This window comes from Apaloderma vittatum, unplaced genomic scaffold (genome assembly GCF_000703405.1).
Source record: "Apaloderma vittatum isolate BGI_N311 unplaced genomic scaffold, ASM70340v1 scaffold1786, whole genome shotgun sequence".
NCBI classification, from domain to species: Eukaryota; Metazoa; Chordata; class Aves; order Trogoniformes; family Trogonidae; genus Apaloderma; species Apaloderma vittatum.
The window spans coordinates 41,800-57,289 of record NW_009723163.1 but is presented as its reverse complement, the minus strand read 5'-3'; the positions used below and the strand labels follow the sequence as shown (position 1 = coordinate 57,289).

The 15,490-nt window shown below is 37.0% G+C and overlaps 1 protein-coding gene across 1 annotated transcript in view; it reads left to right on the top strand.

The window, feature by feature from the left end:
* POT1 (protection of telomeres 1) overlaps positions 1-15,490 on the top strand; it is a gene marked incomplete at its 5' end in the record, with an annotated part of 31,727 nt that overhangs the window by 15,822 nt on the left and 415 nt on the right. The window contains 7 exons of the mRNA XM_009871989.1: positions 591-635; positions 1,062-1,218; positions 5,248-5,453; positions 7,345-7,480; positions 9,829-9,923; positions 11,459-11,550; positions 14,937-15,042. Coding sequence (XP_009870291.1) covers positions 591-635; positions 1,062-1,218; positions 5,248-5,453; positions 7,345-7,480; positions 9,829-9,923; positions 11,459-11,550; positions 14,937-15,042 — 837 coding nt within the window. The remainder of the gene's footprint in view (positions 1-590; positions 636-1,061; positions 1,219-5,247; positions 5,454-7,344; positions 7,481-9,828; positions 9,924-11,458; positions 11,551-14,936; positions 15,043-15,490) is intronic.

The following is a 15,490-nucleotide window of genomic DNA, read 5'->3' as shown; positions in this document are numbered from 1 at the left end:
TCTCCAACAGGTCATAATAAATAAATACTTAATGTTTAGACCATAACACTACAAATGTAGAAAGAATTTTGTGCATATTTACTGCACTGTGCATGTGTAGTAGAGGTTCTTCGGAGGAGGGACCAGACAATTGATATTGTTTTTAGAATAATGTAATTATGCCCGTGTCCAGAAGGATTACAGGGTGTTGAACGCTGTTTGTGTCAGCAGTGTCATTCCCAGTAGGTATTTTGTAGAATCATAGAATGGCCTAGATTGGATTGGACCTTAGAGATCATGTAATCCAACCTCCCTGCCATGTCAACTGGCTTCAAAGGAAGAGGAAGTGTAGGGCAAAAATGTTCATTTTGTTGAGCATTGCTATTTAATGTATACTCTGGTTTCTTCTCACTATATTAACTGTTGATATCTAATGTTTCTGTCCTGATATACCTTGCCTTTTCCTTTTGCTATATTGTTTTCATTCATTATTTTTCCTTTGCCTAGCATCTGGTTCTGTGTGTGTATCTCTCTGCCTGTCTATCTATGTTTGTCCACATGACAAAAAAAAAAAGGAAAGAAAATAACTAGGAAATTCTTCTTGATTTTAGATTCTGAAGCACACCTACAGAGATGTCAGCTGTTATCGGTTACAGGTAAGAAGCATTCTGACCTGAAGGTGAATTTTATTTTTACTGAACAACAAAAATATTTTTGAGAGTTAGCTCAAAGGTTGAAATAGTATCTTTATTACAGAAAGAGCTCTTCTAAGAGTTCAAGTTCATGAATTTAATTTCATTTTAAAGAATAGAGCATGTTTATATATTCTGCTTTCATTGGTTTTCTCTTCATGTTGAATTTCCATACTCTGAAGTAGGCTGCAATCTCACAGCCTGTTGCAATTTATCTTAAAAACTGTTGTAACATGTTGATAAAAGTGAGGCTGCAGCTGGAAATGGAAACAAAGCTGGGAATTAAAGGAGAATGCATATCTGCAATAGCCGTTTCCTGTATTCTAAATATTATGATGTTCAGTTAGGTATGCATGGGTTTTTTTGTGTGTCTGTGTTTTTATTTTGCAGTATTAACAGATCATCAGCATTTGGATAACACAGAACTGAAAACCATTCTGAACAGCACGGCTCCTCAACAGTACCGCATTAGAGCAAAGCTGAGAACATACAAACCCCAGAAACTCTATCAGTCTATTAAACTTCATTGTTCCAAATGCAACTCTTTGTAAGTGTTTCACAGAATAAAAATAATCAGGAATTGTTCTGTATGTTTTGGAATGCCTAGATTTTGAGTGTATTTTCATCCTTTTGTTTGTGTACAATGAGCTGAATGTTAGAGCAAAGATGTAAAACTCACTGGTAATAGGTAGAAAAATTTTAAATCACCAGATGAGTTCCATTTACAGTATCTTTTAAGTGCTTTCAAAACAATAATATTTCTTTATTTTCAAGTTCAGCAGTGCTATTTTTCCCATACCAAAGCTATATTTAAATACCTGTTTCTATATTGCAGTTTTAAAATAGGACAGGCAAAAAGGTATGATAGTCTCGAAGTGAATGCATAAAATATGTTTGACTAAAGTATGTCTTCCAGAGAAGGTATCTTTTCCAAACCCAAAAATATCACGTAAACACCATTCGCCTTGGTGGTTTTTCCTTCTTTTTCTGACCTGAGTCAGTTCACTGACTCTATGTTAAGATTGTTGTTGTAATTTCCGCTTTAATACCATTTGTCATTATGTCAAATAATGCTCAGTCAAATAATCATACGCCATTTCTGATACATAGTCATGTAAAAATGAAAGTTTGTCTGAAATGGTCTATTTTTGATTAAACTGCTGAGGGACATGCAGTACAGTGCTATTCGTGATCATCTAAATCCTGTGTCACGTTTTTTGCCTGACTTAGCCTAGCATCAGTCCCAAGCAAATAGCTTTATTGTTACTGCTGTAAAATATTGCTTTATTTAAATGATGGCACTTTAGCATTCTCCTAGGCTTTTGAAACTTTTTACATAATCAAGTTTTATTAGATACAAACATCACTATGACAAGAAAATGCCCGTACTGTCCTCCTCTTGCAGCTTTTGGATGCAAAGTAGCATGCTTGCAGGTTAAACAGTGTTGGTCCTTATCAAATGTTGTTATAACATTTTCTTTGTTGCTAGTGTAAGAGGAAATGCTTCTTCATCTTCACAACATACAAATACGTGATCTTTGTTACCAAATATAAAAAGGAGATACTTACCAACTGCCACTCCTGTCATTTTGGGGGTATATTTGCCAACTCTGTATAGTAATAAGCAGATACAGTTGATAGGGGTTTTTTTTGTTTGTTTGTTATGAATTTTATCCTTATCCTCCTTATCCCACAATTTTCCATGACTATTACAGCATTTTTATATATTTTTGACCAGTTAATATCTTCATTTTTGTTCATTTGAGTCTCTTCCTGTTTCACATATTGCTCTCCTCTCTTTGTCACAGAATTAGGGCAGACTTTTAACCAGATTTGTGAGGCTTTAGTTAGCATGTATCCTGCTACTACTAGTACCACCATCCTGCTGTAATGATGCAGTCCTTTCTTAGAGGTTTAGCTTCTCTTTCATCATGCTTTGTGCATAAGGTGGAAGGAATCAGTGAAATACAGTGATGCTGTTCTGCACCCAGGAAGGAAACAATTTAGGGACATCCTTCTCTCTTAAATGTTCTGCTGTGGCAGAAGAAGTTGTGCTGTGTTTTAGCATATGCCAAAGAGCCTGTCTGAACCAAGTTCAGTGCAAGTTTGTTCCTTTTAACACTTTGTGCAGTAAGATGAAGGCAATGCTTGGGATATAAAATCCTTGTGAGAGACGCATTTTTGGTTTTTAGACTTTGACTGAAAGCTTCTCTGTAAATAGCAAAATATCAATATACACAGATATAGTTTTATTCATGTATCCACGTTACAGAATCTTCAACCATCGTGTTAGCTTAGTTCAAAATCAATTCGTTCCATTCCTGCCTCTGTGGGAGATCTACAGGCAAGCTGTAGAGGTCCATTGATTTTGCATTTAAAAGAGTAATCAAAGAACACAGGTGTAAGGAGTTCATGTGAACGGCGCTGTGTTCATGAAATGAAAGTTCAGGTTCAGGAACTTTGTGTCATTTCTACAGTCATAGCAGAAGCATATCAAAGTGTACATTCATAGGCAGGAATTTGTTCTATTCACTGGTGGAAGCAGCTGCTCTTGGATTTGAAAATGGAATCATCAGAATAATCTGCAGAAGTTGATGGTATTTTTTCTTTAACTTCACTCTGAAGCTTGAAACCTACTTTCTTTCAGTGTTTTATGAAATAGCCCAAGCTTTTGACTTTTTTTTTCATTGGGCTTTTTGTCATGGTTCATATTCTAACTGAAGCCAGCAGGTCTGTCTTGCTTAGGAGAAAACATCCTAAGGCTTTATTAATTTGTGTGCCTACCACTGCCTTTTTGCCTCTTTTTGATAATATTGGCAAAATTTGAATGGCCTGCATTATTTCTCTGTGGGTAACAACTGGAAATGTACAAATAGTGCACTGTAGCAGAACAAGAAAGAAACTCTGTGATGCAGTTGCAGTTTTTCCCTTCGTGGTACATATGTGAAGCTATTCTGCTCCTGCCCTTATTTTTTTTTTTTTCCCCACAGAATCACAGAATGTTAGGGGTTGGAAGGAACCTCTGGAGATCATGTAGTCCAACCCACCTGCCAGAGTAGGTTCACCTACAACAGGTTGCACAGGGCGGCATCCAGGCAGGTTTTGAACATCATCAGAGACAGAGAGTCCGCTACCTTCTCTGGGCAGCCTGTTCCAGTGCTCTGCCACCCTCAAAGTAAAGAAGTTCCTACTTACGTTCAGATGGAACTTCCTACGTTTCAGTTTGTGGCCATTACCTCTTGTCCTGTCATTGGGCACCATTAAAAAAGGCTGGCCTCATCCCCCTGACACCCACCCTTTAAGTATTTGGAAGCATTGATCAGTTCCCCCTCAATCTTCTCTTTTCCAGACTAGAAAGACTCAAGTCTCTCAGCTATTCTCAGTAGGAAAGATGTTGTAGCTCTCTAATCATCTTTGTAGCTCTTTGCTGTACCCTCTCCAGCAGTTCCCTGTTTTTCTTGAACCAGGGAGCCCAGAACTGGACACAGGACTCCAGATGAGCCCTTCCACGGGCAGAGTAGAGGAGAAGGATGACCTCCCTCGACCTGCTGGCCACACTCTTCTTGATGCACCCCAGGATGCCATTGGCCTTCTTGGCCACAAGGGCACATTGCTGGCTCATGGCCATCCTGCTGTTCACCAGGACTCCCAGGTCTTTTTCCTCAGAGCTGCTTTCCAGCAGCTCAGCCCCCAACCTCTGCTGATCCATGGGGTTGTTCTTCCCCCGTTGCAGTACTCTACACTTGCTTTTGTTGAATTTCATAAGGTTTCTCACTGCCCAACTCTCCAGCCTGCCCAGGTCACGCTGGATGGCAGCACAGTCACCCCTCCCAGTTTTGTGTCATCACCAAATTTGCTGAGGGCACACTCTGTCCCTTCATCCAGGTGATTGATGAATATATTGAACAGGACCAGACCCAGTACTGGCTCCTGGGGAACACCACTTGTTTTGGGCCTCCATCTAGGCTCTGTGCCATTAACCACAACCCTCAGAGCTCTGTCTTTCAGCCAGTTTTTAATCCACTCCACTATCCATTCATCTAATTCACACTTCCTAAGTTTGCCTATGAGGATGCTGAGGATCCCCCCTCCAAATATGCAAAGTAGAACAGCCTAGAACATAAAACTAGAAATGATATGACTTTATACAGTCTTTTCACTCTACTCAAGTGATATGCATTTGTGTGGCCCTTTTAAGGCCCAACTGAAACCACATAAAGCTAATGTGTTTGGCTCTCCATGGAGTTATATATGTGTGTGTAAAGCCACTAGGCTGCCCCTGATCCTAGGTAAGATTGGATTACTTAGCATATTTATTAACGTAGAAATGAATTATCTTGTCATAATTTGTTATACAACTGTAAATGTTTAAACTGATATTATCAAGAAAGTTATTTTTCCTCTATATGCTTTAACTGTCAGTACTATAGATTAATATTTATTCAAAGTTCTGTTATCTTTGGTGCTAGATTGCCTAATTAGTTATTAGTTATATTAGTTATATTAGTTATATTAGTTATATTAGTTATATTAGTTACATTAGTTATTTAGTAATTAATTTTGGAAATTGTTTTAGGCAGGAAGTTCCAGATGGAGATGACTTTGACTTAATTTTACAAGACTCTGCCGTTACTGCCCCAAACCCAGAATTGCACAGTACGTCCTGGTATGATTCTGTAACGTGGACTACGCAAGACGAGAAACAAAGAAAAATAGCTATCCATTTTGTAAAGCATGATGAACTGCTTCAGCAGCCTGAAAATACTTTGCTTATGATAGAAGGTAAGATAAATTGCAAATATACCACTTCTAATGGCACAGTGTCTCCTCTGAGTATCTGCAAAGTTAAAATATGGTGTATTCAGTGTAAATAGTGATGATCATAAAGGCATCTTCACAGAAAAGAAAAGCTCAGCTGAAGCTTTAAGTTGCTGTTGTGCAAACAGGAAAAAGTCATCTGTGAAGGTCTTGCAAGATGCTTCTGTCTAGTTTAAAACTATACCAGTAAGTTTATTGTTGATTCTGCTAAAATTAACAACTGAGTATGTTTTTTTTCTAGCTGTGCTTACTGATTTTTCAGTTCTGATTTGAAAACTCACTGAATCTTCTAGAAAAAAACCCTCTTATCTGTACTGGTGTTAAAGTTTTTTAAAGCTTCTGATAATACAAGTCTACAATTAACTTTGTCAGCCTCTGGATGTCAGTGTTGTTTCATATTAATAAAACTTGCAGCATGAGGTTTTTTTTGGTTTGATTTTTAGCAGATTTCCTCAAGGAAGAGAAATAACCACTAACCTTTAAACAAAGCCGTTTAGCAAGAATACTAATAAGGAGTGTTTTCATTAGAAAGGAAGTAATAAACAGTTGCATATAATAGCATTGCAAGTTTAAAAAGAAGTCTTCAGTTGTGCCCAAGTAATGGTGTGAATAAGCAAATAAAAGTCAGGTGGTCCTTTGTGTAAGGGTCAATGACAAAACCCCTTCTGTTTTCTGCTTTGGTTTATATTCAACAAGTTCTGATAGCTACTTTATTTCTGACATGTTCCAAACTGGATTTATTTATTTTAATCCAACTTTAGAAAAAAAAAGAAAGATCTCTTTCTATGCTATTTCCCTAAAATAACTAAACAAAATACATTGGTGAATCTTATTTTTCAGATATTAAAGTGCCAGCAGCTGAGTATGTATATGTGGATAAATGTACTCTGTGTTGGAGCACAAGGAAAAGGCATAATCATTCTTTCAGCGCTTTTTTCACAGAACACTGTTCATGCTATTCTAATTTTTATCTTCAAGTTTTTGGAGGTGGAGATTTTGAAGTTGCCCCAGAAATCCTCCCAGCACTTTGCCAGATACACACAACAACCAAAGGCCAAACACATTGTGTTATTTTGTTAGGCAAACGTGGTCTAGATTCTACTTGTTTGTTAAACACAAGTAATTTGCTCTTCTACAACACAATATTCTTCATTATGCTGAAGGAAGAGCTTATTTTTGAGTGTTTGGCATCTGTTGGGCTGGAATTGAGGAAACAGTTGGATAATAGACAGCATTTTGTGACCCTACACAGGGAGCGAGGGGAATCCGTAACGGTTGCTACAGATGAGTTGAACTGAAGAGTGAAATGTTACATTTAGCAAGTAGTTGGATGCTCCTTCATATCTTTATTATTTGCACTTGAAATCACGGTGATTCTTATTATTGTCAACACCTGCTAATTTTCTGTTTGGTGGTTCTGCATTTCCCACTCCGTATCAATTATGATGTAGTTATAGAACTACTTCTTCATAAATTACTTGTTAACAGAATTTTGCCACTTAGAAGCTGAAAATAAACAGTTTCTTAGAAATAATTGCAAAAAGTCAGTTTATTCTAGATTGCTAGGAAAATCATAGAAGAGATAATATGAAAGTGACACTAACTAATTTCATGGTTACAGTGATATCTCTGAGGAAGATGTTAAGGCATCTGCTCTGATTAATGTCTATCTTTGATTCTTTATTGAGGCCGGTGTTGAGTAGGAATGTTACGGACCATTTTTTCAGTTTTCAATACTGAGTCTCAATTTTTATGGCACTTCCTAAAATCAACATCTAATCAGCCAAGAAATGCAAGTTGTTCAATTTGTTCTTGATTGCAGTTTTTAAAAAACATGTTTTTCTCTTTTTAATAGGTGGAACACAAAAAGAAGTCTGGAAGCTTGCAAAAAGATTTAAATGTGTTATTCCTGTGAGATCCACGGAAGATGATCTTGAATTACTAGATCTTTCAGCTCCTTTTCTTTTAAAAGGAAGCATAAAATATTATGGGTAGGTTAAAAGTATTCATTGATATTTTCATAGTTGCAGTAACAGATATTATTTTCTTCAGTAATTCAAACTACAGTGCTCAAGGGTTAATTTACCCAAAGATTCTTTGATGCAAAATACCTAACATCATCGCTTACCTCAATACTGCTGATCAAATGCCATGCTCCTACCTCGTATCAAAGGACTCAGCTGCAGCTGGGCTTTATTTTGCCCTGTAAATCTTATTTCCTTAATTACACAGCACCCCAGGTTCAGTCATGCCTGTGGTGTGTGGGTTGGGCACTGTACTGCAAATGGAAATGCACATATGAGTCTCTTCAGGCTGCAGAATGCGTAACTATTCCTGTTTTCCTCCAGATTTTCCTTTTTCTGGCCAGAAAGATACTATTTTCTGGTCTTACTCATGAGACTAAAGTCAAAACATACATTGCTTTAAAACTGGTTTTTTTGTACTCACATAAGATTTAAATAGAGATACAGAAAATAGTTTCAGGCTGTCAGTCCATGTCTCCTTCTCTCTCTCATTCCTTGGGTTTTGGAACGAATCAGGGATCTTGGACAGCCCTTCCTCACCATTTGCCATTCATTGAGATCCACAACACTGCAAAGTGCCTTGCCTGTTTGCGAATATCAGTCACTGCAGACACAGCATCCCCCAGGTTTCCAAATTCCACAGCCTTGGAGCAGTGGAATAAAGTACACACAGTGAGAGCTGGCAGCAGGGTGTTCTCCCAGTCCTGTGCAGCAGCGTGCCGTTACCGAAATACCAGTCTGCTTCATGCAGGCTATTGAGTCCTCCCTCTTCACGATCCTAATAAGTTCAAGCAGTTCAAGAGGGCCTGATAAAATGAATACAGATATTTTTTTCTCTTTGTCATATATTGTTTTCACCTTTCCAGAGATGACTGCAGCTTTTTTTAAATAAAGGCAATATATGGCTGTTTGTACCAGGAGTGAATCTTTACCAGTACAGAATATTTGCCCTTGCACTTTTGTAATGATGTAATCCATCTCTTTCCCAGGCTACGCACAGCTCGTCTTCAGGCATCATTCTCTGTTTAAATGGCTGTATTGTTAAAAACCGACGCTCTATAAGATATCCTGTGATTGCCTATAGGTTATTTAGGAAGGAAGCTCACAAGGATGTTGACATTTCAGAGTTTTGTTCCACATGCTTTTTTGTGACTAGCATATACTTGGGAAAGTCTAAAAAAGATTCTGTATAGTAGAATGAAAAGCAAAGTTATTTTTACTGTAGAAATGAGCTTAAATACTTCTTTAAATAATTGTATGCATATACATATGCATGTATATTCATATATATCTATATATAGAGAGAGACATACGTGTTAAAAACAATTCACAGCTAAGTTGCTTTATTGTCGTTTGGATCATATTTTTAAAGGAAAAAAATAAATTCATTGGGCTTGGCTTTGTATGACCTGAGCAGAAGTAGTGCTATTGATTTTTATCATACATTTTACATGCAATTCTAAAAGATAGTAAATGTCTTTTTTTAATTTACAACTGTAATACACTAGCACAGAAGCTTATTTTGGAAAAAAATAGTTGTTCTGTGATTTTATTCCTTGAGGCAAATGAGAACAACGTTGAAAATAGTTCTGCAGTATTTTTGTCCACTTGTAGCACTTGCTTACTGCCACATGTAAAATTCATAATTACTGCTGTAAATCCACCAATAATAAGAGATTGTTTTAATAGCTTATAGTTAATATTATTAAACATAGCTAAAGCCAAAATTCTGCTCTTACCATTCTCCTCTGCCATGAGCAGGGAGGCCTCCCACTAGACCAGGTTGCTCAAAGCCCCGTCCAACCTTGAACACTTCCAGGGAGGGGCCTGCCACAACTTCTCTGGGCAAATCTGTTCCACTGCCTCACCACCCTCATCGTAAAGAAGTTCTTCCTTACATGTAATCTAAATCTTGTCACTGTGGTAAAAAGTTTCCCTCTGTCTTTCTTACAAGCCACTTTTATATATTGAAAGGCTGCAATAAGGTCTCCCCAAATCGTTCTGTTCTCCAGGCTCACCAGTCCCAATTCTCTCAGCTTTAATGCACAGTTTCTCTCCTTCCTATCACTGAGGTGGCCTTTTCCAGACCAAAATGATTTATTTTTTCTTGGGGATAATTCAAAAGCAACGTTAAGGGTTTTGATGTGATCTAAAGCTTGTGTGTCTGGTAAAATAGTTATTTTAAACAGCAAAAGAATTACTTTTGTGCCCCCACTGAGTAATCAGAATAACTTTCTTTTTTTTCCTATGCAGAAAGCTTCTAGTATAAATAAAGCAGTGTTTGATTAGTCTCAGTTCCTTGTTTTAAATGCTAGGTGCAAGCAGTGTTCAGCTCCAAAGCCTGTCAGGAGCCTAAGTTCCATCGCAGTGGAACAACAGCCGTCGTGGGAACCAACTGAAATAGCACAAGGTCAGCTGATACTATATTGTCTCAAAATACTTTGGTGCCTCGATACCGAAGTTTTTATATTAAATACTTTGGTCTCTAGGCTACAGTTTTGTATAGAAATCATGTAATTTATGGTTATGCTTGAATATAAAGCTGTAAAATTTATTCACCTTTTACCAGTTGAAATAAAATATTTACTTTTCAGACCATTACAGTATGGATTAAAGGATTTTATGTATTGAATAGTTTCTTCTACCATACATATCACTAGTAGCACCTGTTGTAGCACTGATGTGGTGAATTTTTGGTTGCACATGTTAGTTTTAAACTGTGTATGTGCTTGTAGTTGTAGAAGTTAGTCTTGCTTTTCCTTTTGAAGATAGTTTTTCTGACTTATTTTAATAGCTAGTACAAATTAGACTTTTATCTTCTGTAATCCTTACCTATCTTAAGCATATTCCAGAGAGTCTGCAAGAAATAATATTCAAATAACAGGAACTATGCCATAACAAATATGTGTGTTCCATGCTTTGTGTATTCCTTGTGTTATTTTATGTAGTCAACAGCTTCAAATGCTAGAGGTAAAATGGAGCTTAAAACTTCACAGCACGCTAAGGAGAAAGAATATTCTTCTTTTCATCAGTTTGTGTTTTAACATTAAGTTGGAATATCTAGCAGTATCTAAGCTTTCTTTATAAAAGAAAAAATATTCAAGCAGTACAGTTGTAGGTAGCTGGCAGTATTACAGCACCTGCACTTGACACTTAACACTTAATTCTCAAAATGAAAAAAATATTAATTAAAAGCTTTCTGGCATTTAAACTCTGTTATGTATACTATACTTTTATCATCTATATTTTCAGACTAAATGATAACCTGCAACTATATCAGATCAGTTGAACAAAAAAATTACTAGCCAGTTTAACCAGGTGTACCCAGAAAAGACTGATGTAGAGCTGCAGTAACTTTGTATGTTTGAGATATTTTATGTTTGCAGCACAACAGTGACTGCTGCCAGTGAGAGAATGTCTGTAGTCATTTACGCATGCTGGAATATTTTCAGAACTGCCAGCAAAGTTTTTCTGAATAAGACTTTGCCTAGTAGATTTTACTACACTATATGAAACAAATTGTTTTCCTGAGAAGGTAGGTTTTCAGGTGGCATGCTATGTTATCCCTGAATTAAGAGCAAGTCTCCTTTAATCTTCCAGGGATGAAAGAACAGGAGTAGGACGATCCTACCAAGGTAGAATCCAAGAGCTAAACCAGTGTTAGCATTTCTTTTACTAGGATGAGAATAAGTACTTAAAAAAATCTTTCTGCATTTTTTTATAGACTCATCTGTTTAAGTCCTTCTCGGTAAATTGTAATGTGCCCTCAAAATATGAGTCACATTTTGCTTTTCAGAGCCTCTGTTTTTTAGCCTGTCAATGTATACTTTTAATGATAGTATTCAAAGTTGCGTACTGTTAAAAGAGGGATATTGTCAGCTTGAGTTGTTACGGTATGGCTTACATATTTACTCTAAGAAACAGATTAATTTTTTCTTTCTTCAGTTTTAGGTATTGAGCTGCTCCGGTATGTTTTTGTTATGAAGTTTACACTGGATGATGGAACAGGAGCACTAGATGCATACCTTTTTGATGATGTAAGTAAATCTAGGTAAAGATAGACTGTACAGGTTATGTGGGCTTGGAATTTATTCGGTTTTAAAATAGCAAATGAATGTACAGAAATATTCATTTTATGTTACCTGCAGTGTTTTGCTGGGACAGTTACAAGTGCTGTGACTTTATTAATACTATCCATTGGTGAAGATGCACAGAACGTAATGTTAATAATTTTTCAATAAAATATCGGAGTCTAGAATAACAAAGCATAAAGACATAGCTCAATCTTGTAAATAGGTTATTTGATATTTCCGTAGATAATTTTTTTTACATTTCCATGACTGAATGTTAAACTATGCAGCCTGAATGCTGTGTGAACGATGAGAGCATTTCAGGATTTATGCAGTTAACTTCTGGATTCAAAATCGCATTACCTCTTATTTTGAACTTTTGGTAGAATCTAGCCATTCAGTAATTTTTGATTTTTATTTCCTATGACTGTGAAATAGAACAGGCCTGCCTTCCCCTGAACCTAGGCAGGACTCAGCTATAGCTACAGAGATATTTGTCTTTGATTTCAGAAGCAGTTTATTCAACTACTTTACCCACCATAGAATTAGCTTACCTTCAGTTTTCTCTGAAACAAGACTATTTCTGCTACCTGAGGCACCAAAAAGCAGATAGTTTTCGTGTCACTACACACTGCATAACGATTTTACCTTCTGAAGGCTGAAAAAACACCCTTCATTCTATCTTCTTCCATTTAAGAGGGGGTTTTTGGTTTTGGGGTTTTTTTTTTCATATCAGAGATTTTTTTCTTCCATATCAGAGTTCTCTGCAAACTCTTCCCATACGCACTTTTGTTCTTCTGGATTCTTCCCAGGTGGTGCACGTCTTCATTTAAGTTAAAAAGTACCCCAGCATGAGGCTTTGCCAAATAATGCTTCTATACTTATAAACCAGTATGGCAATCACTTGATTTCTTGCTTATTCATTCATGTCGAATGTAGAATATCGGCTTTAAGAAATTAATCCTCACTCTTTGTTTCAGCAGTTGTTTAAAAACAGTATTTTATATATGTATCTGGTGGAAATTGGAGGGGGTTGGCTTTTTTTTGGTCCTACTAACTCTCAAATTTGTCAAAAAATAATTCAAATTCTTTACTTCTGTGTACTTGCAGTTTCCTCAGCTTGGTTTTGCTGTAAACATCGCAGCCCTATTTTCTATTCCATAGAACATATCACTAATGAAAAGTCTCAAAATCACCTGACTTAGGACATTCCCCTACAGAAACCTCTTAGGGCACTTGTGTTATACTTGTGTTAGTATAATTTCTTTCCTTTTTCTCTAATTCAGAAGCTTTATTATTCGATGAGCAGTTTAATGCACAAAGATGGTTTGAGTAAGAATTTTTTGTGATGCTGAAGGTGAAGGACTTGTGACAAGAGCTGGTCATTGCTTCCTACATCTCCCAATTTAGGACTGAAGATGAGTTGTTTATGTCTAGCATCCTCCTTAGCAAATTTATTCCTTTACACGTGTTTTTGCGTACAGTAGAAATATCTGTTGCTAATGTACTTTGTGGGGTTTTTCCTTTTGTTTTACCTTTTGGGATTTTTTGTTTGTTTGGATTTTACACATACATGCACACACCCACTTTAGTTCCTACCTTAATTTTTGAGATGGTATGTCAATAATTTTGAAATGGGCAAAATAAAAAAGTGAGAAGAACTTGGTAAAGTGGAGAATTATTATCTAAAATAGATTAGTATTACATTGTACCTTTTGTTCTTCTTAAGTGCATTTGTATGTTTTCCTTTTCCAGCAATTCATAGCTGGGAATATCAGGATCTAACATTACACATCTGGAGTAGTCTGTCTATACAAGTGCAAAATAGCAGTGGCACTTCAGAGTCACAACTTTGTTCACAATTGGTCTGAGAAACAATTTAGTGGCATTTTTCTGCCCCCCGCCCCATATGCTATTAAATGGGTATATACCTGCATGGTTTTCCCCATTGTGCTAAATGACTTTGAAGAGAATTCTTTTCCTTGTTTAAGTCTGTAGGTAAAAATAATATTGGGAATTATGTGTTTTCTTGAAATACACAGTGTATCAGCAGCAAAGGAGGTCAAAGACTGCAATCCTCTTTTCAGCTAGTGGACTTTTCCTTCTGCTGTCCTGTTTTCTTTTTATAGCAAGAAACTGCACTGCAAAATGAAGGGGGAGGGAAAGATTTTAAACCATCTCTTGATGCAGAATTCCAAAAATCTCTACTTCAGGGTATTTCAGACTCTTATCAGATAGTGCTGAGTACTACAGCTTAGCGGCAGAGAAAAAACCCCACAATTTCTTAAGTGCCAGCTGCTTTTTTTGCTGGTGGTACTTCAAAGATAAGGCAATACCTTCCAAGCTGAAACTCAGTCCTTCAGCACCACCTGAGAAGAAACTGGGATACTTTGAAGTGCAACTTTACACTAGCTTGCAGTCATACTTCCATAGGAACACTCTTAGTTCTTTCCTCTCGTCAAAGTCATTGCAGGAAAAACTTGAAAAAATTTATAGTCAGGAGAAGAATTGTAAGAGTGAGAGGAAAGAATAGTTGCCTGTGTCTGTTTTGATGCTGGATCACCCACTGAATTCTGATCACTTCCTTTCAACATGTCATACAGAAGTTACACAAAGGCAGACGATTCTGTATTTGTATCTTTTAAGAAAAAGGAGAAATTGCCATCAAAAACTTTGTCTCACTTTGAGAAGGTGTAAGATGATGAGCCTTTAGAGATACAAAATCGGGTAACAAACTTGGAAAAAATAAAATGGGAGCTTTGTCAGTTGTGTTTACTGTGTATGGTTTAAAAATACATGGAGAGTGTTTAAGATTCCAGTGTCTCTTTTATTTTGCACCTCCATTCAGAAATGTATCCCATGATGTAAGCCTTTCTCCATGTTTTCTAAAACTATCAAAAAATGAAACTCAACTAAGGGAGTTCTGCTTGTTTGAAGCCAGGTTGCAGTGCCACCTGTTTTGCCAGTGATTTTTTTCCTATCGAAACATTCTGCCCACTGCAGTCCTTGGGGACTGTTGGAGAGGTCTGACCATCCTCTCTGGCCATAACGTTGTCTCCTCATAAAAGTTTGTGTGAAATATCTGCCAGTTACATATACAAACCTGCACGTGTGCTTTCTGGGTGTCTGTAGTCCCCGTGTTCAGGGGAACTGAAATACAGACTATTCAGTTTTTCAGTTTGTTGTTTTTCTATATCTGAACAGTTTTAGAAATAATATTGTTCTTCTGTTGTGTGACCTATCTGTATAATTTTGAATTGCTTAAATGACAAAAGAAATATGCAGTCATGGTTCTGGGTAATCATTTTTTTTACCCCTCTTCAAATACCTCATACTACTTTGTTCTCTTCCAGGAAAAGTTTTTCCAAATTCCTGCCTCTGAAATTTTAACTAATGATTTTCTTCAGCAAAAGATGCAGATAGCCATGGATATGCTTTGCCCTTCAGGAAGAAAATTAGGTTGGTTTGCCATTATTTTAAATGTGGGGTGGGAAGGGAGAGAGCCTTTCAATCTGCTATTGCATACGCAGAGTCTTAGAATTCAACTCATGTATGGGCAAAACTGAAAGGGAATTCAGCGTATGGCACATGCTTTGGGTGAGATTCTACTTTTGAATGCACATGCTGATTTAGAGCATACCTTTCTACAGGAAACATCTGAGGACACTGAGCAAAAACTTAATGCAAATCCAGTCACGGGGGTTTTTGTGCACTGATTGTTGCAGCAGAAATAGCTCTGCCTAAATTAACACACATCCGAGGTAGCTTTATGTGTCTGCCACAGCTCCGGCCTCCCCAGAGTACTCCCTCAGGGTACATGGCTCCCAGTGACCACTGGCAACCACAATGGAGCCCTTAGCAGTCTTGTTAAAGAGACCTCTTTAAGAGACCCTGTTATAAAGACTGT